The following is a 26,498-nucleotide window of genomic DNA, read 5'->3' as shown; positions in this document are numbered from 1 at the left end:
TAAGAACAGGTGTTGGTAGAAATGCAACAAAATTTTTGTTGACCAGTGTTATTATCAAAAAATGACTCTCAATTAAAATATTTGTGCTAGGGTCAGGAAGAAAGTTTTATTTCATAAACATACCCTAAATATCAGCAAAACCATCACTTAGATGACGTGGATGTTATAAAATGCTCTACTCCGTTTTCACCTTAGAGTTATTTTGCAAATTGCTAATAACACTGGTCAACAATTTTTCAAAAATTTTTTGCTTCCGATAAGAAAACAACTGATTCTTATGTATTTTCGGACGCTGAATCCAAAAATGTTGGTTAAAATTGCTGATTAGCTCTAGTTTAAAAGATAAAAACTTTTTTTATTTTTGTATGTTGATCTACATATGGCAAGCCCTGTTGCACTTTATTGAACAGAACAGTAACAATCTACAAACAGTGTAATAATTGCATGCGTTTATATTTCAGCATAGCGTATGCAACAAATAATTGTCACTTGTCAAATATAAATTTCTAATCTATTTTATCTGTTCTTCTCCTTTTTGGCCTGTCGATTGAATACGGTTAATGGAGCATCCCTAGATATCATCCAGCAAAAGTTAGCAAGCATTGATTGGTTCTGTTTTCCCTGGTACCTCTTTTCCATTGTAGATATGCATTGGTGAAATCGCTCACCATGCTAATCACTAACATCTCCACAGTTTGGTGGAAAAAAACCAGGTGCGAGTCTAAAAAGTGTATCTTCAGTGATATATTGCACTCCATGCATCTGTATGCTTTAATGAGATTGGACACCAATTCTGTGTAGTTGTCAGCTCTTTTTTTCCCCAAGAATTTTGTGGCCAGCAACTTAAACGCTTCCCATGCAATTTTCTCTTTGCCAAATGGCACTTGATCAAATTCACCGTCTTCGAAGATGATGATTCTGCCAGAAGTTTCCATAGCTGAAGTCTAAAGCCTTTTAGGTAGTTCCAAATCCCGGATAAGATTGTGCCATTCATTTGGAGTTATAAGGTGTGGTTCTTTGGAAGATATGTTTCAACGTAACATAACGTGAATTCCTTAGTTGCGTCAGGAACGGGAAGTAATTCTCCTTGTAGTACGGAACGAATTGCAGATGGAATATTTGTGTATTGGATGCTCTGCTTCTTCTATATTGACAAATCTTTACAAACCGGGGAGATCATGCAAAAGTAGCAATCGCTAATATGGTCAGTAGGTTCTTCTCTCTTCTCTCGAAGGGCATACATTTTCTTTTTTTTTCATTTGGTCATTGCCGAAGATTTGCACCACAGGAGTTACAGCATATGTGAGGGGCCCAACTCTTGTCCTGATCACCAACTTTGCATCCAAAATACAAGTTGAATACAAGGTTTGCTTTCCTGACCACAGCCGTTATACTTCGCTTTTGTGTTGGAAAAAGTTATTTCACCACAAATGTAAGAGAAATTGTCTGCATTTTTTATGCATTTACGAGGCAAATGCAGAAAGAGCAGTTAAGACTAAACACATAAAGTTTTTACAAAAGAAGCAAGCAAACAACCCAACTCAAACATGTCAAAATAAAAATAATATGAATAGAAACGTCATCTACCTTCCAACAAATATATTAAGTGCGCAACTCTATCTGACCGATCCAAGCTACTGTACAACAGAAAAACGCACGCTATTTTCCGCTTCAGAAAGTAAAGCACATTTTGGCATGGTGCCATATCTCAAAAACTAGAGCTAATCAACAAATTTAAAGTTGATATTCGTGATCAGCGACCCCAAATTAGCCAAGACTGACCTCATTCGTTTCAGAAGCAAATTGGCTGTTGACCAGTGTAACCGAAACCGTTTGTTGGTTTTAGAAAGATTACGAAAGTAGAAGAGTGGCAAATTGGCTACTCACAAACTTAACCTAACAATCTAGTTTAATTTTTTCGCACTTTTGCAGATATCCGATGAACTCTCTGCCGCTGGTTACAAAGTGTGGATTGATAAAAACGAGATGAGAGGAGACATTTATGACAAAATGTATGAAGCTGTTGACAACGCTTACTTGGTCCTCATGTTTCTGTCTGAAAACTATAAACTCAGTGAAAACTGCCAAAGGGAAGGCAAACTTGCTGCTGACAAGAGAAAACGTATAATACCCATTATCACCCAAGACAATTATAAAATGGATGGCTGGCCAGGTATGCATTTTGTTATATCTTTAATCTGTGCTTGGTTGTTTTCAACGCATTTTAATGCCTATAACTCGTTGATTTTTTTAAATTGACTTATATGTCACAAAATGGGATGTTGCTTAAGGTTTGAATGGTAACATTATATTTAGTATTGTTATTTTCATTATTAATCATAATTGCTACACCAGAAGACGCAAACTCAAGTATACGAAAGCTTGTGGTGATAAATCAATTGAATGTTAACTTTAAGAGTGCTATATATTCTGCTCTTGCTTTAACTAATAATATATGTAAGTTTATGTGTTTTTTCTCTTTTTACCTTTCGATATTCTTTACTGAATTGATTTTTATCGCCAGCTTTCACCACAGATTTTATTTTTAATTTTACAATTTTTATCAAAAGCTCTTTTGGTGTCGGGAAAACTCTACTACGATTTTAGCAAAGAATCATTTCAGGATAACTTTGACAAACTTATCAAGGAAATAGGTAATTAAACTCATAAGTTGAAATAAAAAGACCACGATTTTATCAGTAAAAAATTAACTGAATTTGTTATTGTTTATAAGTTCTTTTTATATTGTACAATGTTAATCTTAATTCAGATATTTCTGTTGTTTCTATGGTAATATTTGCTCATTTTTTAATTTCTAGACCCACCTGATGTGACCCATCCGAAGCAACCGATCCAAGCAAATCCACATGTTGAGTCCAAAACAGATATCTCAGAATTAACCAATCAAACCGATGCTTTGAACACTGAGGTATCTTCTTCAGGTAATGATTAGATTATATACTATAAAGCAGTTAATAGGTACTAAACATGTTTTGTTAACTAATAAAACCTATGTTTAGTTAAACGAAATTCATAACACCTATAACACATCACTTCTTAGGCTGTGTGTCAACCAACATTAGCAACACATTGTCTGTAATTCCTATAAGCGGAAACAGAACGAAAAACATTGAGAATTTAAAATTAACACAAACTGTAGCAGTGGAGAAACAAGTGAGTCAGTGACCAAGAGAGATCAATGAACAATGTCATTGCTTCTTCATTTGTTAACACGGGAACAAAATGTGAATTACAAGACGTTGACCTGTCGTTTTTATTGCCTACAGTCGCATTTTCATATTTCAACTAAACAACTGTTGGCAGCATATAATTAATATCGAAGCTATCTTTTGAATTTTTACTTGAATGGCGCCAACTACACTGAAGCTTTCCCAAAAATAACAGTAATAATTTCACTTCAAAACATGGAGTTCATCAATATTTAAAGCAAAATGATATGTAAGATCTTGTCACAATAATAATATCATTTAACTTATAGAAATAACTTTATCCAGATCTATTGCTCAGGTGCCAGCTGAATTCCTTTAAAACGTATCAAATTACATCTAACTCTGTTTTGTAGTTGGTGATGATGAAAAATTATTATTACTAGGCTGTAAAATTTGTTACCATTAGGCTGTACCGTAGAACTTAAAGATTTCATTACCAGGGTGTTGTTACTTGTACAACAAAGTTCAATCTTGCGGCTCAGACAACTAAACCCTTATTGAATCAAAATAAGCATTATGATGATGGTTTAAATGCAAAATTTTATCCACAATACTCGTTTGCTTGTTTTGTTGCACTGAAAATAATCGTAATTCAGTCAAAACAAAATTGTTTTATTAGAAAACTCAAGTGGTATCCAAACCAAGCAAGCAATGTTCTCTCAAGCTGCAAACACACCAGCCAACTCTGATCTACCAAGAACGTCACGCCAGTTAGATTCCAGCCCAGAAACATCTCCATCTTTGAATGCTTCATTAAATACAGGTATTGCTTCCTCAGTAAGCATAAACACCAACACCCTGCTTAATACAACTAGCATCTTCTATAAAGCAATTAATTTAATTTCAATTATTAAAAAATTTGTTGGTGATTTTAAGTTTATCAAAATTAAAAAACGTTTATAATTAAGCTTATAAAGTAGGTTCACAAAATACAATTACTTTGTTAACATTTCCTGACAATTAGACATTTCAAAAATATAAAATATTGTTATATGTAACACATAAGCGTTTATTTTGTGCTTTTCCTCTTTAAAATGCTGTTCTACTGACCAACTTCAGATCAAGGAAGTCAGTTATCCAATCAACCATCAACGTCTAGAGCACGTATGGAACCTAACAAAGAAATTCCAAGTATAAAAGCACCTTTCAATGGTAAAAGATTTTTATTTGACTAGATAACGTACTAAGTTAATGATATTCGTTTTTCTTTTGTATGCATTGCTGAGGTTAAAAAAGATGTAAAATAGATTTTAATACTGGAAAGTTCTTTCAGGTCAAGAAAGAGGGTTTTCCACCAGCAATGCTACCAATATGAAACAAAAATCTCGACTCATGACAAACCTGAGTAAGTGTTTATCTCATCAAATATATGTACTGTAATCCAAATTACATCAGAAATATCGTCGTAGTGTTGGTAATTCGATGGAGCATTTAGTTTCAATCAGCTATTTAGTAAATAACATACTTATAAGTTACAAAGATAATCTTTTAATCTTACTGTTTTAATGTTGTTGGATTTTACTTTTTAGGAAAACTATTTCCAGGCAAAAAAAGTAAGTACACAAGCAATATATTTATCAATTCCAATTGAATAATTGATAAATGCTTAGTTAAATTTCTTGAAAAATTAACATGTTGAGATTTAAATTGGTATTTATTCGGTCATCAGATCGGAAAATGAAAGAAGCCATTAAAAAAGTTTGCCAGTTGCAATTTGAACGTCGTGAAGACGACATCAGGCTACAAGCAGGAATCAAAGTTTCAGCCGCAGATATTCCAGTTGTTCATCCAAATTACAGTGAAATTTCTTTCTTCGAGGGAGGTGCAGTCCCTGAACATGAAACCTATGCCCCGTCAACTGAAAAGCCGAAGGGGATGGAACACAATAGAAATGTTTCCTTTGACAACTTATTAAAGTCCAGCGAACGATTCTCGGCAATTGTCGGTTACCCTGGATCCGGAAAGACTACGTTGTCGAAACGTCTGGCCAAGACCCAAGAATACTTTTGCTTGTACTCTAGGTTTATGGATTTACCCGACGGCGAGAAGCTAAAGCTACGTACACTGCTGATAGATAATAATTTTCCAGAACTGGACGATGCCACTTGTGAATACGTGTGGGAATGGGTAAAAAAAAATCAGAAGAAATGTCTCCTGCTCTTTGACGGAATGGATCAAGCCGACTGGTCGTTCAACAAGAACGCACCTAAAGTGTCATATGATACTCCCCAAAGTGTATCAGATCTAATTGCAAATCTTTGCTGCAAACATTTCCTTAGAAAGGTTAAACTTATATTTACCTCCAGGCCCCACAGCGTTATTGCACTTCCTGAGTCCCTACGCCCTGATGCCACAATCCTGCTTGGTGACCTCCCTTATGAGAGTATGAAGAAATTATTCTATGCCTATTCGGGTGAATCGGCCGACAAGCTGTGGAAACATCTCTCTGAGAGCGCCCCAGTTGTCTTTTCGTTGTGTTTTAACCCATTGTTACTCCAATTGGTAATCGCAGCAGGTCTAAATCCTTCCAAAAATGTTGGCGAAATCAACACAACCACTCGGGTTTTTTCAACTGTGTTGGAAAATCTGAGATGCAGTAATCACGCAAAACACCAAGACATCACTTTACTTATGGGGCAGGTCAGTAGATTGTTATAGTTTTAATTAACCAAAGTTGTAATGATAACAAAAACGTGATATTACTTATTTTATATGACAGCTTAGTGAAGTTGCCTACAAAGCTACCATGAGGTCTTCAGTTGTCATCACACGAGACGACCTCAGAGCAGTTGGCCTTGAACCAGACGAGATACAGGATATCGTCGTCGGCATTTACGCCCATTTCACTGCTACCAGCCGCGTGTTTGACGGCCATGTGAAGTATTTCTTCGCCCATCAGCTATACCAGGAGTTTTTCACCGCTAAACATATGATTAGTAACTTGTCATTCATTGAGTTTAAGGGCCTTGTTGACAACCAGCTTTTCTCTAGTGAAAAATGGTCTGTTATCCGTAGATTTGTCTGCGGCTTGCTGGTAGATATGATGAAAGGTATGTCAAGACAATGTCAAATTCGCTTGCTAAGTCACGTTTTATTGTAATTCTTTCATTTATCGCCAAGAAATGAATATTCATTAACTACCTTTATGCTTTCATAGATCCAAGCATCAACCAGGTCACAGCAGCCGACAACAGTGAAACCGAAAGTACAAGGTTGTTTTCATCTAACTTTTGCGTACTTCAAAAGCCTGCAATTGCCATTTGGATCGCAAGTATGCCTACCATAAAATTTTAACTTCTCACAAGCCTTGTATTTAGGCAAAAAGCACATGAACAATCCGGGAATGAAAAAGTTTTCCCGAATGATCAATTTTCTCCAGGTATGTATTGTTCATTAACTTTATTGTGTTTACTTTATTATTATTGCACTTAACCGTAAAATTCGATCATATTTTTTCGAAGCGCATAGTTGTAAAGAGTTATGCAGTGTAATGAGTAAGCTACATGTCGCTAACACAATCTATCCCACTTAAGAAAAAGTTAGTCAAGTCACTAGTTTTGCTTTTTAAATCACCATGAATTAAAAATTAGTCTCAAAGCCTTTAAATCTTACTTTTCAACTCTAAAGCGCGTTCACAGCGTTCTTTCATGCCAAGCACACAAGCCAGCAGAAAACAATAAATTTTAAGCTACACTCACAGTTGATGGTCATAAGGTTAGAGCTTGTGTTTTCTGACCAAATTTGGATGAGTTTCGTTTCTATCGGTGATGAAATATTCCGTCGCAAGGGTCATGATATTATTGTGCTCGCCCCAACTTGACAAGCTTTGTCAATATGATGTTCATTTTATTGACAACCCCGTATCTTCTAATTCTACAATAATACTACAACAACGTATCCATTCAATCACATGTTTTTCGTTTTATTTTATGCCTTAAATATGAGTGACGAAAATTTTTTCCGACGTAGGTGGTCGCAAAGATATAAACAATTACGATGATAATTACCACAAATAAAACATGCAAATGTTGCCTCGCAGGCTAAAACGTGCATCACAATAATATAACGGCAAAGAATAAAATTTAATTTTAAATGGTATCGAGTAAAAAATAACTGTTCATTTTAATGATTTTATTTTCATTATAAATCAATCCTAAAATACTACGAAGCACATAGCAAAGAATTTATTAAGACTTTCAAAGGTTTGATGGAAACATCGTCTCTAATGGTTACGGTGAAAATAATCAAAATAACAACAAAGTCACGTGATCGATTCATTGCTGTCATTTTGTATCAAACTGATCCAGACCTGCAATTGATGAAGTTAACTGTGACTGCTATTTGCACAACTGTTTAAAATATTAGTTATACTCTAAAAGTAAACGTTGCGAAGTTAAGATGGAAACTACCAAATTTAATGAGGTATGGAGCTTACGTGGCGTCTGAATAATCCCGTCATCACCATAGAACAAGGGTAATGCTGAAGCCGAAACTTGTGGTAAAGTACCAGTAATAAGCATAAATGTGAAAAACCTACGTTTTATGTCTGACTACAACTTAGTAATATTCCAAGAAAAGTCGCCGAAGATTACGGCATGTTTCAGTGTATGAGAAACATAGTAGGCTAAAGAATTTGGTAGGATGTAAAATAAAATATGAATAGTTTTCTGAGTAGTTTGAGTACGGTAGTTAGCCAATGTAGGCTATAGGATACCGGTAAACACATTTTCGTGTAATTTGCAACTACAGAACTGCAATTACGATCCTTTTTAATCATTTTTGCCTTGCTTTGTCTTTGCCCACATTTTAGGCTACTGTAAATTTTAGCAAACTACCGGCTAACAAATTGCAAAACTTGCATATAATAGATGTTATAACCGTCAAGCTAAATTTCCTGGGTTACTGCTTTCAGAAATGTTCCAATGTGAAAGCTCTGCCCATATTTTACAAAAGCTTTTATGGACGTTGTTTTTTTAGGTCCAAGAACTTAAACACAACTGCATAATAATAACATCGAAAAGTGGTTAACCTTTAGCACAAAGTAAAAGGACCAATCAACCTACTTCCAGTTATAATAGGCGGGTAAAATTGGCTGCAAATAACCATAAACACATGACTGGGGTATAATAGTTCCATTCATTTATCATCTTTTACAATGACTCTTTTTTGTAAATTAGATGTGATTTGTTCTTGTGGAAGTATTACACAGCATGATGATGTTATTAGATGTAGCACTCATGTTTGTTGCTGTGCTACTGCTATATCTGTTTAAGTCTTATATGCTAGGCTTTGTACACTAGCGTTGTGGAGCTCTAGAACTGCTTTTGTCTCACTTAGTTTACTTTCTTAAATTGTTCACATAACAGTTGTTTTCATTTGTTGTTGCATATTTTGAGTATAACCTTCAGCTAAAGTTATTAAATGTGATTCGCTAAAGTTAAAATCGTATCTTTGAGTTGAAAACACATTGAGTTAGACAACTTTGGATGAACAGGCTAAATTTCTAGCTTATAATAACCCATTACCGAATCAAATCAGTAAATCACTATGGTGTTTATGTTTATTTCTACTGATGATGATTTTTTCACTAATGTTGAGATAATTAGTGCTAACTATGGTCTGGGAAACAAAAAGTACACTTCAGTTACTATTACCGGTTTATATTCATTTTATAAGGTTAAATTGCCTTAAATTGTTTGAATTTCCATTGAAATGAAGTCAAGTTAATGAGCTTTCACTGTATTACAAATTGCTACACAAACACTGATACAACATTTTGTACATTACTTGAATCAACGGAATTACACAAATCTATTTGGGTGGTATAAGGCTCAATATAGGGTACATTTGTTTTTGCACATTGCTTGTAAGTTCCGTGGCATTAACTGTAATTTGTGCATTGTCATATCCAAGTCATTCAACACAGCCAGTCCATAAATTGTCATTTTTGTGTTGTATAGTATACAGGACAGGTCTTACTAAGCACGAACCCAATGCAAAAACTGATAGTGGGCATTTTTTGCCAATTTGAAATAACTTAATCAAATAATATTCATAACAACGTTAACCAAATATAAACTCTTTGCAAATCAGCTCTCATCAAATTTTTGCTTTGTGATATGTTTTCACCAAGTTCACATTCTCTTTCGAGAAAGAGTTAAATAATAACATTGATAATAAACACTTCGAGAACAAATTGAGAGCACTGTGATTTGCGCAAAGAAATGCTATTTCTGTTTTGGTACTAAGCAGCATGGAGCCCAAGTTGGTTAAATCACTGGCAATAGCCTAAGACCAGCCCTGACCATAAATATACATATATAAGTTGCATGAAGTGTTTCTTTTGTCAGTGTCTCATTGTGGCAAATGCAGCACAGAATACAATGTTTACTCTGTTTTAAGGGATAATGACAAACATTGTTGCAGTAATATAAACAATGTCCATTGCCAAATCATGTGATCACTCTGTAGTTGTTACTGGAGTAAGAGTCTGTGGTTGACTTTTGGGTTGACTATTGATCAGTTTTAGCATTGTAACTTCTGTTATAAGCCGGTACTTAAACAAGGCTATTCATTGATTTTCATCAGGTTTGGTTTGACACACAGTTCAATCAGGTCTGTTGCAGTTTGATAGCATTTTTCTAGCAGCACAAGGTGGCGTTCACGTCAAACAAATGCATGTGATGTTTGTGGAATGGTCGCCACTTAAGATAGATATCGTGTTTGTTGCGCATGTCTCTGAGGTTGAGTGCAGGTGGTAGTGGAATACATCAGTGGCTGTTTTGCACATGAGTTGTCATTCTAAGAATATAAATTTCATAAAATTTAAAACAGAACAAATGTATTGCAATTTAATTACTAATTTACAAGTTTTTGTGTCACAGCTGGAAGTCATTTATATTGCCATTTTGCTATATACAAGTATTTTGACATTGAAAATCACAACTAAACATACTAGCAGAAAATTAGAATAAACTAATTTGGAGCATAAGCACACTTACAGTCATCTGTATAATAAAAACGTTTACAATACTATAATACATGGTTTGGTTGCAATGTGTCGATTGTTTTTTCAAAAATTTGGTTTTGAAACTGATTCAGTACTCCTCTACTTATTATTACAAAATCAATTACAGCACTACTACTAAAGTAAGCAAAACCTGTTTCTGTTTGGTGTCTCGGCCAACAGAAAATATTATAGCTGAAATATGGTTTAGGCTAACACTTATGTTATTTTACACTGGCTGCCCCTACCCACTGATGTAAAAAATGATAGCCACCATATGGTGTGCTACACATTTATAAAAATATGCAATAAAGTTGGCTTAATATGACTACCCGCTTTATATGACCATGTTGATATAGTCCCAAATATTGCCATACAAATGTCTCTGTTTACTATGACCTGTGTTTGAGTATTACGACCACTTTTTCAATTTTATTCCTCCAATGTTTCTTTGTCAATTGTGCAATGTGACAGGAATGACTGTGCCATGGGAGTTTTCTTTCGCACCATGTAAGAAATGTATGAGATTTTAGAAAGTTTAGTCAATTTGTTTCTGACTGTGTCGATACTGCTTGGTGTATGGCGCTGTATCAGGCTTGCAGCTTTGGTTATTATGACTATTCCGATATTGTGACCAAAATGGTCTGGTCTGAAGATAGTCATAATAAACGAAGTATACTGCATTAACATGCAGTGTAATAATTTCGCTTATTTCTCTTGGCTAATATGGTTTTAGAAGATAGTTTTTACACGACCTCAGAGATGATTCCCCACCAATCAAGCATCGGTTATTGAACAAGATTTAGTACAGTTGGCAGAGGTGGGCAGTACAGCAGTACTATAGTACCAAATTATTGTATCGCGGTACTATATTCAGTACCGATACCATCCTTACTTTAAGAGAACAGTACCGAATCCCTGTACTGAATGACTTTTTTCGAGAAATTTAAGTTCGTCCCAGAGCTTGGTACTTTTAAAATGATTACTTCAAGGTTTTCAGAAGTTTGTTTTTTAACAATTGATTTTGATTGAAACTTGATTTCAATTTTAGTCTCTTTTTTAATCTACGAATGTCTAATAAAGTTGCATAGAGTCAGTTCACATATTTTTTGACCTGAAGTAACCTTTAGCTGGCCATAATATCAGCAAAAGTTGCACTTGTAACATGATCCACTGTACGAAAAGTAGTTTGGTACCGAGTACTGGCAAAGTACAGTACTTCCATGATTATCCGGTCAAGTTGGGTCAATATTTTCAAAAATCTGACCGGATAAACAAAAAAAACGGATAATTGAATTTGTATTTTTACATCATAGAAATAAAAACAGAGAGAACAAATACAGTAATGTACAGAAAAATGTCATAACTCAGCACTTTTATGGTAAAAAACTGATCGAAATGTAGCAGTTTACAAAAAATTTACGCTTAAATTTCATTTGCAACAGCAAATCTACTAAAAATTGAATCAATCTTGGATTGTTTGCGGGAAGATTAACGTTTTTCGGCAGTTCGGCACTTCACACTAATTACGAAGGATGGGCTGCTGGACCCATAGAGACATCTTGTTTATTCAACAATTGTAATTAGTAGAAATGCAACAATTAATGCATTCTCCAGTCTAGAATTAGTCGGTTAGTTTGTTACATCACAAAGAAGTTAAACCGAACCTTAACAGAGTTTGGGCACACCAATTATTGCTTGTGATGACATAATTGAAATGATTGTGTGATAGATTTTTCTTTTAGGTGGTATACAGGTCATTGATCAGTGTTGATCTAGTTTTGAACAATGAGCTACAAGTACAGTAAGATTTTTAATGAGAGTGGGCCTTAGTATTATAGCAGGATGGAGCTGCTGATAACTTTGAGGTTCATTTTACTACCGGTTCACAATGTGTTCACTGCAGTGGCTACAAGGAGAAAAGAACCAAGTAGAAAATAATTTTCTGATTTTTTCTACCAGTTCATTGAACACTGAACAGGTTGACACCTCCCAAAGTCACTGATCACTCGGCCGGATAATCGAGGAAGTACTGTACCTGACTACTTTTTTGAAATAGTACCAAATCCAGAACCGTTGGATCCTTTATTGCCAAGTACCAAGTACCGTTAACGACGGTACTTTCAAAGTACTGACTGCCCACCTCTGACAGTTCGTGATCCATGTACTTTATATTAAAAGAGTTTCCTGCACAGTTTGCTTATTATTTAAAACAATGCGTTGTACTAGTTATATATAACCATTATAAAATAAAAGAACCTCCAGCAACTGCTCTTAACATGCAGTCTGGAAATATTACTACAACCCATTTTTTTGTTTTTAGCATTATATATACTGTGCCTATTTCGAAGACTACTGTTTATCAAATTTGGATGAAAATAGTGTTTTAAACTGTAGTAATCAGCATCAAAACGATAAAATAATTGTCTGTTTTATGAGCAGCCATTCGCACAGTTTGGTAAATCAAAAATGCAACTTCAGTAAATGGCAGCCACTCAGTCAGAAAAATGAAAATTTGGTGGTATACAGCAAGTATATGCAAAAAAATGTGCGATATTTAAAATTAGTACAATTCACTGCATTCTAGCCTACATTTTATTGCAAGCCATTTCGTCTAGGCCTAGACTATATTTGTCACCTGTCAGTATTAAGCTTGATAATAATTTATTTCCAGATGTTGCTGAAAAGAGGAGGATTTGGACAGAAGCACTAAAGTCGCAGCTGGTAGATTTTGAGAAACTGCAGTGGGATGATTGGTCAGGTAAGTTTATTTTCTGACTTTGTCCTAAATCTGCGAACAATTGAATAAACTGCATGTGCATGTTATGCATTATTTGCCATAGACATGGATTATGTGCAGCAGAACACACATTTATGTTGAATTTCAAAACTTATCTTTACTTGGCCTAGTACAGTAAGGCTGCTGGCAGACTGGTGATGCTGTGAAAATATTTGTGTGATAATATTTTGTGAAACTTGATTGAAATGACATGTGGCCTATTTAGCCGGGAAATATTTCCACATAATCACTGGTAGACTAGTACAGCAGCCTACTAGGCCAAGTAAAGGTAAGTTTTGTAATTTACATGTCTATTGCAAACATATTGCCAGTGCTAGTGTACAGAGCCTAGCTTAGTAGGCTGCCGGTAACTCAAGTGAAAATAATTGCCGGCTAAATAGGCCACATGTCATTTAGATCAATTCTGGTTGTTGTATTAAGTTTATCTTCAGTTTAAAATGACTGCTTCTTTTTTAATTCGTTCCAAACAGATAATTTAAAGAAAAGTAAGTTTTCGCTTTCAACTTGACTTTGTGCTTAAACATGAAAAATTTCCGTCTTAAATTTATTTCTATAACGCGGCGAACTACAACCGGTAAATAATTAACTATTACGTTTGCTTAGATGACGACAGACGCAGATATATTTCGCTTTTATGCGAATTAAACGAATCCAGCGACATGGAACTCTTCAATATGGCGTCACTGCGCTTTCCAACAGAGATGAGTCTGAATCTATTGAAATTGTCATCATCGGAAGCCGCGATCTTTTGTGACGTTTTAAGGAAACAACGAAAGGAGTTAAAGAAGCTTTATCTGATGAACTGCTTCTCCCCTGATGATGTGGAAAGATTAATTTCGGCGATCTCTGAGATGCCTGGAAAGGTTTGACGATTTATTCAACTTTTTATCGTTTGCTTAGAACAGCATATGACGTCATAATGAATTGTTTACATTTGTTCTTATGACGTCATAATCGCTAGTACGAAGATATTTTTCAAGGCAGTTTGTTGAGATTACTGGGCAGTGTAGGTCGGATATTTTGTGCTAATTTATATAAAATTGCAGAATAATTTTGCGACGGTTTAGTGATTACTTGAATCTACAAGGAATGTGGAATCTGCGATAAACTTGGTCGCTTAAAATTCCTTCATTTTAATAAAAAAATGACAAAATTTTGTTGGATCAGTTTTAGCCTGACATGAACAGGTTAATTTTTGGGTCAACTGAAAAGTTTCATTTTATTTAAAACTGAAAATATTTTTGCAAACTTATTATCAGGATTTGTTTCTACAACTAATACTCGATACCGGTTTTAATTGGCCGCTCAAAATTATTTCTATTTAATTCAAAAACCAAGAATTTGTGTTGAACCAGTAGGCTAGGCCTAAATCTGACCATGTGGTGCTGGTTAGTTATTAACCAATTAATGGTAATATTAACTTGTATGTAGTTATATATTAGCTTCATCAATACACCAGGTTGTAGTTTACAAACATTTCATCTGCAGGTAAAATTGTTGGACATCGGTGGCAACAAAATCAAAGACATTCCAGGACCAGAATTTTTCGCTAAAATTGAAGAAGTTCTGAGCATGGAAGGTTGCTTCGAAGGTGGAAGAATCTCCGCAAATTCGAGCGAGAAACAAGAAATTCAACTCGTTCTTGACCAGCTTCATGGCTCGGTATTCTTTATATCTTGTCATGTTTGTGTCAACTTGAACTTTGCACAGAAATTTATTTTTTAACCTAATTTTTAATTTATAGCGGTTGCTAGTTGATGTTGGCGATGGCGATGGCGACATACTCACTCCGCGCAATCACTGCTGACGTAATAATGGTAAGTAGGTTTCATTTTTAAACAGAAATTTAAACAGACATTATTTACTCAACTTTTATAAAAATTCCTTCTTCACATCGATTCACTTTTATAAAAGAAATTGCGTCGTGGCCGGGAATCGAACCGCGGAGTACTGCGACATCGAGCGACTGCTCAACCCGATGCGCCATCCACAGAATTACAATTGATTGATAAAATTGAGCTATATTTGTACATAAACTAATAGTGATGTCATAATTATAATTGTTATACATGCTTATTCAAATAAATATTCACTGCATTATGTTGAATGGTGAATTTGCTGTAATATTTTAGATTTGCTGATTTTTGTAATTTCAAATATCCAGAGTGAGTTTTGTAGAAATAAAATTTGTTGTAAGACAGAAATTGGTTTTGTGTCACATTTTTAGCATGATATTTTTGCCTAAGCGTTATAAGTAGGCTTTTTTATCATCGCTAATTGCTTTGTAGAGTTCAGCTCTAAATTGTCTAAATCTGCTCAAATCTAATGCGACTGGTGCTATGGCTTATACGCCAAAGCATCTGCCTCGAATGCTGCCTCTACCTTGTAACCAATGATTAACAGATATATAAGCTACCAAAATTTTTATATCAACTTGCAGCAGACAAATAACAGCAGTAATAATAATAATAATAATAACAATGCGGCGTGTAGTTGGGGCAAGACATCGAACACACAGAGTTATATCAGGGGATTAGCTTCTTGCTGCAACTTTCACTACGCGTTGTTCGGCTGGAAATTTATGAAAACAGTCGCTGTTATGCTTTCCTGAGATGCGGAAAGAAACTGCGTCTTTGCTTACACTCCGTGCTTATGACAACCAGGTTAGCAACCAGCAATGTTCCCTCGAATTCTTCACGAGTCTGAGCAAACATACTAACTCCCTGAGCGGTCCTTGGACCACTGTGGGCAACATCAGACGTGCCACGTGCGCACTGTGGCCATTATTATGCGTTTATTTTGTTTTCACTTCAGGTAGAATTCTTTTCTTGTGCGCAGCACAGATTTTCTGTGCGCGAAAACCGTGTCAGCAGTGCGCACGCGCGCAGCTTAGAGGAAACATTGGCAAGCAGTGAGGTATTTTGAATCGCGTTGAGAAGCGGGGAAAATTGTTTTAAAGTCCCCTTTAAAATACCAGCGTCTGCTCACTGTGTAGCCCTATCAAAATGCGGGGAGTGAAAAAGTTTTGCTTGTTACGCTTGATTAAGTGCTTAACGACTCGAGATGAACTGTATGCTCTATTACTCTCATATTAAGGCAGGGGCATTCGAACGCGCTCCTATTCTTTAGGAACGATCTCGAGAGGTTAAGCAGTTTATTTGTTTATTTGGTTTGAGCCAGCAAAAGCTCTTTTGTCAACGTCGGAACGGAACCACGCCCGCACTCCCTTTTAGGGATTATTCGCTCTTCGCTCTTTTTTTGCACAAGCAACGCTAGGTTTAAGGACTGCTGTAAAAACATCATTTTATGTAGTGACTAAAAATTATACCTTTGAGACTAATTCAACAACAAAACGGTGAAAAGGATACAACTTAATACGCAACACAATGCACAGCAGCACGTCAGAACCTTGTTTTAGAGGTTCGATATAAACGCTTTGTTTTTAAGCTGACATCATTGTGTCGAGAATCGTAAGTTTGTCGATGTTGTGCGTGATCTACTTTTGCATGAGACGCAAAAGCGATATTTATCGTGGGCTTTGTGCAATCTGATATCACTTTAACAGCTTAGCAGCGTCACTGCCGTACTTTCATACTCGGTTTATGGTTGTAGCGATAGTCATTAAAGGACGGTTATGACGACACGACATCAACATCGTTTTCTGCTATTGCCCGGCTTTGAAAAACGGCAAAGTGGGCAAAGAGCCGAGTGCAGATGTCGCATTTCAATCGTATTTACGCAGAGAATTCATACAGATAAAAGCTATCGATGGTTTGTGTGCATAAAATGTACCAAAAAGTAGTTTGCGAAATAACGTAATTTGTACCAAACGTTTGTAACAGGAGCTCCGTTACGTGATTACGTACGTTGCGTAGTTATTTATAATTTCGTGCAACATTAGCGAGCACACACACTTGGTATAAACCTATTTAGATGCAAATAAAAACTCTCGAAACTCGGCGGGGTCCTGGATGCATAATAATTGATAAGTTTGCTTTTGTAACACCTCAAAAATTTCCTCTTTCAGTATGAGAACTCCAAAGACATCCATTGCGGAGCGGAAGTATCGACCAAAGCTTCTTCCTTTTATGTTATGTGTAAAAATAAAAAAATTTGCGTCCCTCGCGTTTTGGCCTAGATGTGTTACCGGCCTTTTCTTATGCTGGTTCGAATAGACCTGCAGTTAAACTATAGAATTGTATTTGATAAAATAAAGGGTAAAAACAGGCACGTCTGCTCACAGCTCAGGCAACGGTAGAGTGACACGTTCGCCAACTAGCCAGGCGCAATTACAAACATCAGCGCCTCCGGCCGAAGGCAGAAACACAAGGCACGTCAAACGAGCACAAAACACGTAACAGATGGTCAACCAGCCTTTAAGCACTTTCAACTTTCTACGAAATTCAAAATATGGCTTCGGGAATGGGGCGATATTTTCTGCCTTAGCGCAGGGCGGCTAAAACCTAGGTTACGCCGCTGTTTCAGAATAACTATGACGTGGTGACAATGGAGCTCCACGATTTAAAGTTGCCTCAGAGCTAAAACATCACATCATCATCATCATCATCATCATCATCATCATCTGCCAATGGCTTATTGGAGTCTGCCTCGCGTCCATCGTAGCTATGCGACTGCTTTGCATGAAGTATACACATGATGACGCGTGATGACGCATGATGACGCATGATGACGCATGACGTATACACAGTGGTGAAAACAAACCGGAACGGTCCGGAACACAGTTCCCGCAAATGAGTTATTGCCGGTACGGTGTACCTGCAAGGGAGTAACGCCAAGATGTCAAAAAGTGATAAGTTAGTTAGTTAAAGTAGAAAGTTAAAAGTTTTGATACGAAATGAAACAAAATTTTCCGTGTAAAGTTTTTAATGGATATTTGCATTAAACGTAGTCACCGCTTTATAAACCTACTCAGGACCAGAATTCTTTTACACTCAACGACCGTGTCAATTTATCTTACTTGTTGTCCTGCTTTTAGCACCCTTTTGTTCAAAATTTGGGGAACAGTCCCCTCTTTTTCGAAAGTTAAGAAATGTCCCACTTGGAAAATAGGCCCTAATCCTTGGTTATTGCTGCATTTAATAGCGTCAATATTTTGTTTCTCTGATAAATTTTGGAGTCTATCATGACATATGTTGCAAACACAACACTTCTCGTCAAGATTCTTGAGATAAATAGCGCATGGTTTTGCCTGCATTTACTAACGTGGCCTGACAATTATAGCAAATATCACAGCTACCGCCAACTAACGGCTAATGCAATCCAGCTGTCAGTCATAGAAAATTCCCGCCCAACACAGGAAGCGTTTAGACCTAAGTAGTTTTAATAAGTCATATCATATAGTTTGGAAATAACATAATTAGGGGAACTATTAATAGGAAAGAAAGATAAAATTTTTCGAGAGGTAGTCGACTCAAAACATGTCGCAAACGGTCTTTCATTAAAACATCAATTGCTATTCTTGCACTTAGTGCAGAAGTGCACCGTCAGTCTGTTCACGATGTATCGATTCGAAAAAAGTTAATATTGCTGGAATTGGGGAGGAATTTGTTTGACCGTCAACACAGCGTTGGTTCTGGTGAAAATCCAACACAGCGCCAACATGCGGGGACTAAACTTACAATGAATCTGTTACCAAATGACTCGTTACCTAACAACAATGAACAACAACGGGAAGCTTCAGCTTTTCTACGTATTCATGTTAACACGCAATTCTCTTATAACTTAAATCTTTTTTAAAAATATTGCATTTTTATAGAAAGTTGTTTGTAATATTAATAATTGTTTGTAAAGTAATATTTACAGGTTCTTTAGACCACCCTAGAGCGCATTGCAAGTAAGTTGGCTGCTTAGGGGAGTATATATGACGAATGCTTCGAAACAGTTGTGTCTTTGATGAGGTTAACAGGAACAGATAAATCAACATTAAAATTCTGTTCTTTCATAACTTACAAATTTTCCGAAATCGTTAAATTTAGCTGCGAAATTTTCCTTGTGGAGTAGTTGCTGAAAGGAATGGTTTTATTGCCACACAATTTCCCACAGTATAAAAGAATCTAAAAATACAAGACTTCGACGAGCAAGTGCGGACGAAATTTGACACTAAGGCGTTAATTTTACCTCGCGATAACTTTCGTACTGTACTTAACGATTTTCTTTAATTTCCTTCTGTAATTTTCACTCGTAGCTGGTAAAAAAAAACTTTCCAGATGACAACAACAAACGAGCTCTTTTACAATTATAGACTTGAAAATTTCTCGTTTGCAAGAAACTCGCAAATAGACACTCAAAAATTGTGGTTTATAAAACAGATATAACTTAATTGTACAAAATTACAATCCAGGTTTTGAAAATCAAGATTTATTGGCAGGATTGCAGCAAGACAAATGAATAGAAAAATGGCATTATTGAGTTATAAGTACTAAATATGGCCTCGAATTTACACTCTAATTGGATATAGTCCAACTTCAAAAGAAATGGCATCGCGCAAAATTAAATTTTCTTCATATAGTAGTTTGCCATATGCTTGGGTAGTCAGTTCAGTGCAGGGCTATAGAGTGACGCGGTGTCGTGGTGGATTTATAAAACCACCCGCATTGATGGAGCTTGCCGTGTTTATTGAAATCTCTGCTCAGTTGTTTCTTTTATGTTTGCGGTCTGTTGTTTTACTCGAACTTTTATTGTTCGACTTGCTTGTGTCAATCATGACTGTTTTCACTTTCTGTCGTCCAAGAAAGATTTATAAGTAAGGTATAATGAAAGATTTATAAAGTTATAGTTATAGCCATAGAAAGTCCGTATGTCGTTGCAATAAAAGCAACAGTTTTAGTGCGAGGTGTCTGATTTACAGATATAACCCGAGCAGAAGATGTGTTCAGGAATTAATGAGTATGCTTTGATTAATAAAGTAGTCGGGATGAAATTAAACAAATTTTGTTCGCTTTGTGGCGGCCTGGGTGGCTTTTGTAATACCATTACGTCATTCTTGGAAATGTGTTTTCCAGTTAACAATTGGAGTTTTTAAACCTTCAGTTCCGCCACATCATTCTTGGAAATGTGTTTTCCAGTTACTTATTTGAGTTAATGAACTAGCTTTCATAAACACTGCAATTATCGTTGGAATATTTGGAAACTTGCTCTGAATAACTTCGTGTGAAAACTCCTTTTTGTACGTTACCAAGTCGCTTCCAAGAAACTGTTTCCAGCTTTAACCGAATGTAAATTGCATTGCAAACGCACTGTTTTTCTCGTTCACACGCTTTGAAATGTTCATGCCTTTTTTTGTCATATATTTCCGGCACATCGCACAATGTTTTATAAGCTCGAACTTCTGTGCAAGATGGCGCAGACGTAAAGTTATAGACAGATGTAATACCGTACTACGGTAGTCGTGGTGATTGCAAATCAATAGACATCTTAATAGCAGTGGTTTTGCTATACTTCTGGTTATGCGTAATATTGAGAAAGTGTACAGCACCTACAATAAAAGCCTTTTCTGGTAAACTGTATTTGTTATAAAATAATAAGAAAGTTAGGCTGTCAATAAGGTTAGAGAATTCTAACCGCACGCAACAATAGAGTCAGATATTAATGTAGTAGGTTAACTAAAGTCAATAACGTAAGATAAGATCGATAAACTCTGCATCTGCATCTGTCGGCATCAACCTCTGCATTCCAACAACCTCGACAAACTAGCAACCTCTACATTCCTACATTTTGCATTAGCTATAGGCCTGTATAAGAAAAATTTTAATTAATAGATTGTTTAAGTAATGTCATCACTGACAATGGTGTCATTCTTATAAAAATGAATTTTCAAACAGTTCCAGTAGTTTTGGCTTTCTTGGCGGCACAGGTAAAATCACAGTTCAAAATAGGTGATAAAATATAACATCTTGCGCCTAACAATGTGACCATGTTGCTGTAATTTGCATTTGTAGGTTGTCAACTAACCAAGACATGCAGAGTTTTGTCGTTTATCAATGTAATTATCACATAACAATTGCTGTAGTTTATAACTCTGCGTTTGTTTCTGAGCAAACAAACTTTCGGTAAAAACAAAAGCGCACGTGATTTTCTGCGGCTTTTTTGACAGAAAAAGTTCTATAAGAGATTCAGCAATTTATCTTCAACCTTTTACTAACCTTGGGTGTCTTAATGTTTCATTACTTCTGTCATAATCTTTGCGACTTAAAAAAAAACTTAAAATAAACAGAATAGAATAAGTATAGAGCTGATAGAACATGATCAAAATAGAATTCTCGTTTCTAAAAACATTTTTCATGTTTTATTCTGAAATTAATAAAACTAATTGATACTGAGTCATATAAAAAACTAAACCATAAAATCCTGTTGTACATTTGAACTGAAATGCGAAATAAACTAGGATGACGTAACAAGTACTGGAATTGACGTTCGCTCTATATCACCGCTGTGAGGATGCGAGCTTTCATTTCTTACGTCACTTTCAAATATCAACAACACTTCTGGTGGATTGTATAGAGTTGATTGATTTTTAATTTTTATATTTTTCATTGTTTTTATTCCTTTTTCAGTTGATGGTCAGTGGGATCACTTCAATAAACTTGGACAAGATGTGCGCCAATTATATGTAATCGCTTTATATCGAAAATGATGTCATAATAGTTCTCTGTGACGTCTTGTTTTAATCGAACATGCTACTACTTTATTTATTTTTCCTATTCCACCCAGCCAAGAACCCCACGATAAAGAAAATGAGTTTCTGGGAGAGAAACAGACGAGTTGCGTCATCATTGCCGAATTCTGTCAAAATTACACCAAAGTACCCGGTATGACAATATTATGACGAAACAATCTCTTGTCTCAATCTCAACTAACAAACACACAAACAATCTGAGATTTTCACAAAACTAGAAATACTCAATATTTCCACAAAATCCTCACCTTACTTTCCTTGCTAAAGGTCACTGCCCTTACGTCAACACCCACGTGACCAACATGATTCCTCCGGATGTCTGCTTTCCCCAAACGCTTGGTGGCGGCATTGCCTACACGAGATGTTTTAAGAAGCTCAATGGAGTTCATTACAACATCTCATGTATGAGGGTTATAACCTGAACGACATTAAGTTATTTGCAGTATACTTTCTATATTCTTATTGCAATGGAGCAGTCTATATTAGGCTACTGTTTGCAAATAGATAAACTTAGAATTTTATATGACATTTCATAGCCTACAAGGTTATCGTTGAAAATAAATGGAACATTCTTATGAGTTACTTTCTTTGAAATCCAGTTAACGCGACTCGCAACTGTGAATCAGACGGAAGATGGTCTCGTATTAATTTTACTGCTTGTCGTCCAATACCGGACTCGGTCAGTTCTGCATGAATGCTTTCACATAAAAATTTTATAACCTGCACGGATAGATTTAATAATTTAAGAATAACAACAAATAGAACTTACATTCAATTAACTTTAAATAAATTCAATTAAGATTCAACAATCTTTATCAATTTATATGGTCAAGATTGCTTGCTTGTCTCGAATTATATGATTCAATACTAACATCGCTTGGGATGGGATAGAAATTTTTAAATCTAAAAATTGATTTACAGGATTTTTAAATTTCAGAGTGACCCTGCCGAAGATTACGTCAATGCCCATCTCAAGATTGTCGTCATCATAACCTATGTAGGCAGGGGACTTTCCCTCTTCACATTGATCATCGCTTTTTTACTCTTCTGGAGACTCAGGTACATCTATGGCGGACGACATCGATTTTAAAACATCGCAATAACTCGATTTAGAGGTCATTGACCTCGTATTCTTTGATCTCAGTCTTAGCCATTTGAGACCTTGAGTCATGATTATACTGTGGCTTCAAGTAAATTCAATTATGACCTAAACGAAGTTTTGGAAAATTCACAGAGAGGTGATGACGAAAATTCGCGGCTTTACGCGATAGAAGTTCTGCAACGATTCAATTATAATAAACTGGTTATAAGAAAGTGTATGGTTTGCATGTTGAAAGTTAAAAGAGGTATGTGAGAAAAATATCTCTTGTATAGGGAGGACTCTATGGCATAAACTCTATGCTAACACTTTATACAAAGCATGAAGTGAAATCCAACTCTATTGTTCTCTTGGAAAAAATAGGTTATTTCGGCTTTATTACGGCATGCATACGTCATTTTGTTTACGTCATCACGTTGTAGAAGCATCTGGTGTTGGAGAAATATCATTCATTGGAATCTTGCTACGTCACTCATTCTGCAAAACGTCATCTGGCTAATTCATAGTTTCTTCACCAGCTACCATGCAAGAAAAAAGAATGAGGTATTTTGACGTAATTAGTATGACGTAAACGATATCTTATGCTTACCATTACTCTTACAACGAAGCTAATTAGAATGTTTAAGTTTAAGTTTAATTACAAATTTACGGTTTGTTGTATCGACATTTTTTGGTAAAAGAAATATCTTTATATAATATGTGCAAGTCTGCACAATTGTTTATGCCACTTCTTCTTCACACAATCGCCCAGGTTTGGTTCCAGATTCTATGTCGCGTCCTGGCCGCCATCTCCATCTACTCTCAAGTGGCCACCTACTGCTGGATGTTCGTGGAAGGCGTCTACCTTCACATGATGGTGGTCATGGCTTACACGTACGACAGGTTCAGCATAAAGCTATACATGGCGCTAGGTTGGGGTAAGTCAGGATTAATTACAGTTGCTTTGATCAATATTTCGATTCCCATTTTACGAGTCGGTCGGTTTGAAGAAATAATTATTCTTCATCATACATTTATTTATTTTTGCCAAATTTTGGTGACAGGGTATCATGGTCACGTGGCAATATCAAAGCGAACTACACGCATAGTGACCATTGTGATGTCAGATAAGTCCATTGTTACCACAATTGTCTTTGGCTTCTACAAAATCCTTTCCAAACAACAGACTTAGTCAGGTTATTTAATGTCATTTATGTCACGCAACTTAAAATTGGTCCGAATATTAACATCCTAAAACTTGTCCCAACTCTTTTTATTACGTTAAGAACGTTTTGTTAATAGCACTGTAGGAGTATAAAGGATTTATTTGTGTTTTTGTACGTGTTTCTGAGATGTTGCATAAACCAAAGCTTATACCTGTTTCATTAAGCTGTTTGTATCAGATATGTTCAGCAAAAATTTTCACCGAAAACATGTTAATTAATTACTAATAACACAAGATGTCTATGACGCAGATACACCGGTCCCAATCACGGTTATATGGGCGGTGCTCAAAGCGGTTTATGAGGACAAAGAATGCTGGATGCAGAACCCGACGGATACCTGGGTCGAATATTTCTACCAGATTCCCATCTTTGTCTTGTTCGCGGTAAGTTTTTTATGACGTCACATTATAACAATGATCAGAATTAAGTATTGGCAATAGCAGTCAAGATCAGAACTACCAGTCGCTCGGAGTAACTTATTTGAAATAATTTTTGCCATCAATTTCTTAGTAAACCTGAAAAAGAAACTTATGCTTGCGAACGCTCGTGTAGAAGAATCAAAAATAAAGTTAACCTTCATAGTGCGACCACCTTATATCTTGTTTTTATTTTACTATCTACTGGGTCAACACGGTTCATCCACCATCAACCAAGTAATTTATGACGCTTTGGAATTAAAACATTTATTTCCTTCTAAACAGATCAACGCGTTGATAATGGTGAATGTCGTCCGTATTTTGGTCACTAAACTCATCAAGCAGAACTCGCTGGAAAGTCCCGTGACGCATTCAAAAGCAGTGTAGGCGGCTTTCTTTCTCTTCAACCTTCTTGGAATTACTTACATCTTGTTTTTTACCAGTCCGGGAGATGGCGCTGTTGAAATCGCTTTCTTCTACGTCAACGCCATCTTTCAGTCATTTCAGGTAAGTTTGTTGATTCCTTCGATTGTGCGGTCAGAATTGTCTTTCATCTCCAATTTCCACCTTTAACTACATGTCTTACAATCGCGATCTGCACATAATTGCGCTTCTCTACCATTTGTATATTGATGTCATAGCACTCTGGCGTTTCACTGACGCAGCCATAAATGTTTTGATTAATACATTTCTGACGAATTTCAGAGAACTTATTGTTTTCTATGACACGGCAGGGTTTCTTGGTCTGTTTGATTTATTGCTTGAGCAACTCGGAAATTCTGAACGCGGTTGGAAGGAATTGGCGGAAATGGCGTCACAATACAAGAGTGCCCTGCTTCGAGAAAGACCTCCGTGGTATTGGCTGATGTTTAATCTGCAACTTATTAAATATTTTTTAACAAATGAAGGTTCCCCCCATCCAGCCACAGATCGAAGAAGTCATGTCATTACTCGATTTGATCGGCCTGTTTGGCTTATGACGTAACACTCACATATTAAAGCATGATTATGACTAAATTTAGTGAGACGTCACTCGACTCGATCCACATCACCCACCACTCATTTCCACGTAACCGTCAAGCTAGACAGGCATTGTGACGAATCCGGAACTGAAAGACCAGAACAATTACCTTCCCACCAATTGCGCTCGGTCATTTTGCATGAAACGGTTGTTCCGACGCTCCATCCAGCGGAAAACGATTTGTAGGAGCACATTGTATTACTTTGTGGCATCATCCCTGCTTAATACCATGTACTAACTAAATGCCTTTCATGTAAGTTGTTATGTCACTGTATTACAAAACCACAAATGAAAAGCTTCGATGACGTCACACCTTGCCAACATAGCAAACGCTGTTACACGTCACACTCAAGTAATTACATATTAGGTCCTATATTAGGTCCTATACGTCCTATTACGTCCTATAGATAGGAACCACATTTTTTAGCTTAAATTAATGTTATCTTGAATATATTTGCTATGATTTTTAACATAAATGCCATGTTTTTATGTTAAAAGTAAATCAATTAATCGTAGCTCTTGTGTGCGTTAGCATTCCCGGATTATTTAAAAAAAACGTTTTTACGTTTATAAGAAAGTACTTTTGGTTGTGACAATTACGTCACACGTGACTCGCGAGTCATGAGTTGTTGTGGAAATGCTTAAATTTTAATTTGGGATCTTGCAATTCAGTTGCAGACCAAGCTTAAATTCTCCTTAATGACGTTCAGAGAAACTACCTGGCTTGAACTGGTGTGCCATATAATTACCGATATAATGTTTGCAATCTTTCTTTTTACTGTTCCCATTCACTTGTTACTACTGCACAATGTAACATTCAGTAAGATTTGCCCAAAGGTGTAAGCCTTTGTGTCTGATAATAAATAAAAATGGGACTTTAACGTTTACTAATATGCATAGACAGAATTTAAGCAACTAAAACAGCATAGTCACGCCGTTTGAGAAATGAGAACTCATACCATCGAGTGAGAAGTAAAACAACTATCAATCAACATTGAATTTCGCTCATATGGTAACACGAACAGC

At 36.0% G+C, this 26,498-nt stretch overlaps 2 protein-coding genes and 2 long non-coding RNA genes across 4 annotated transcripts; all 4 read left to right on the top strand.

Annotated features, from left to right (window-relative positions):
- Positions 1-1,566: 1,566 nt before the first annotated feature.
- Positions 1,567-13,905, top strand: LOC143451830 (uncharacterized). The gene is made up of 14 exons (XM_076952576.1): positions 1,567-1,698; positions 1,933-2,173; positions 2,571-2,654; positions 2,820-2,942; positions 3,850-3,993; positions 4,290-4,382; positions 4,504-4,575; positions 4,760-4,783; positions 4,900-5,870; positions 5,950-6,280; positions 6,388-6,442; positions 6,548-6,609; positions 12,911-12,997; positions 13,640-13,905. The coding sequence occupies exons 1-14, from the start codon at positions 1,567-1,569 to the stop codon at positions 13,903-13,905; spliced, it is 2,685 nt and encodes an 894-aa protein (XP_076808691.1).
- Positions 13,906-14,229: 324 nt separating this feature from the next.
- Positions 14,230-15,196, top strand: LOC143452688 (uncharacterized). The gene is made up of 3 exons (XR_013115088.1): positions 14,230-14,698; positions 14,781-14,853; positions 14,951-15,196. It is a non-coding gene; the product is annotated as an uncharacterized LOC143452688 (long non-coding RNA).
- A 4,075-nt stretch (positions 15,197-19,271) lies between these two features.
- Positions 19,272-24,418, top strand: LOC143452068 (corticotropin-releasing factor receptor 2-like). The gene is made up of 9 exons (XM_076952899.1): positions 19,272-20,909; positions 21,610-21,665; positions 21,767-21,864; positions 21,999-22,133; positions 22,331-22,410; positions 22,669-22,790; positions 23,253-23,373; positions 23,582-24,005; positions 24,285-24,418. Exons 1-8 carry the CDS (start codon positions 20,862-20,864, stop codon positions 23,999-24,001), a joined length of 1,080 nt encoding a protein of 359 aa, XP_076809014.1. The 5' UTR covers positions 19,272-20,861; the 3' UTR covers positions 24,002-24,005; positions 24,285-24,418.
- Positions 24,419-24,752: 334 nt separating this feature from the next.
- On the top strand, positions 24,753-26,347 carry LOC143452456 (uncharacterized). Its single transcript, XR_013115043.1, has 3 exons — positions 24,753-24,958; positions 25,186-25,306; positions 25,474-26,347. It is a non-coding gene; the product is annotated as an uncharacterized LOC143452456 (long non-coding RNA).
- The last annotated feature ends 151 nt before the right edge of the window (positions 26,348-26,498 follow it).

This window comes from Clavelina lepadiformis, chromosome 4 (assembly GCF_947623445.1).
Source record: "Clavelina lepadiformis chromosome 4, kaClaLepa1.1, whole genome shotgun sequence".
Lineage (NCBI taxonomy): Eukaryota > Metazoa > Chordata > Ascidiacea > Aplousobranchia > Clavelinidae > Clavelina > Clavelina lepadiformis.
Note: the sequence above shows the minus strand (reverse complement) of the source record. Positions and strands in the feature narration are given on the sequence as shown.

What these genes read in the sequence shown, in the direction of transcription:
- LOC143451830 (XM_076952576.1), top strand. Translation starts at nt 1,567, where the DNA reads ATGAATAGAAACGTCATCTACCTTCCAACAAATATATTAAGTGCGCAA. An exon ending in TCGACTCATGACAAACCTGA is followed by an intron (nt 4,576 to 4,759) that starts GTAAGTGTTTAT and finishes TTTACTTTTTAG; the next exon opens with GAAAACTATTTCCAGGCAAA. An exon ending in GCTGGTAGATATGATGAAAG is followed by an intron (nt 6,281 to 6,387) that starts GTATGTCAAGAC and finishes ATGCTTTCATAG; the next exon opens with ATCCAAGCATCAACCAGGTC.
- LOC143452068 (XM_076952899.1), top strand. Translation starts at nt 20,862, where the DNA reads ATGAATTTTCAAACAGTTCCAGTAGTTTTGGCTTTCTTGGCGGCACAG. An exon ending in TGGCTTTCTTGGCGGCACAG is followed by an intron (nt 20,910 to 21,609) that starts GTAAAATCACAG and finishes TTCCTTTTTCAG; the next exon opens with TTGATGGTCAGTGGGATCAC. An exon ending in ATGCAAGAAAAAAGAATGAG is followed by an intron (nt 23,374 to 23,581) that starts GTATTTTGACGT and finishes ACAATCGCCCAG; the next exon opens with GTTTGGTTCCAGATTCTATG.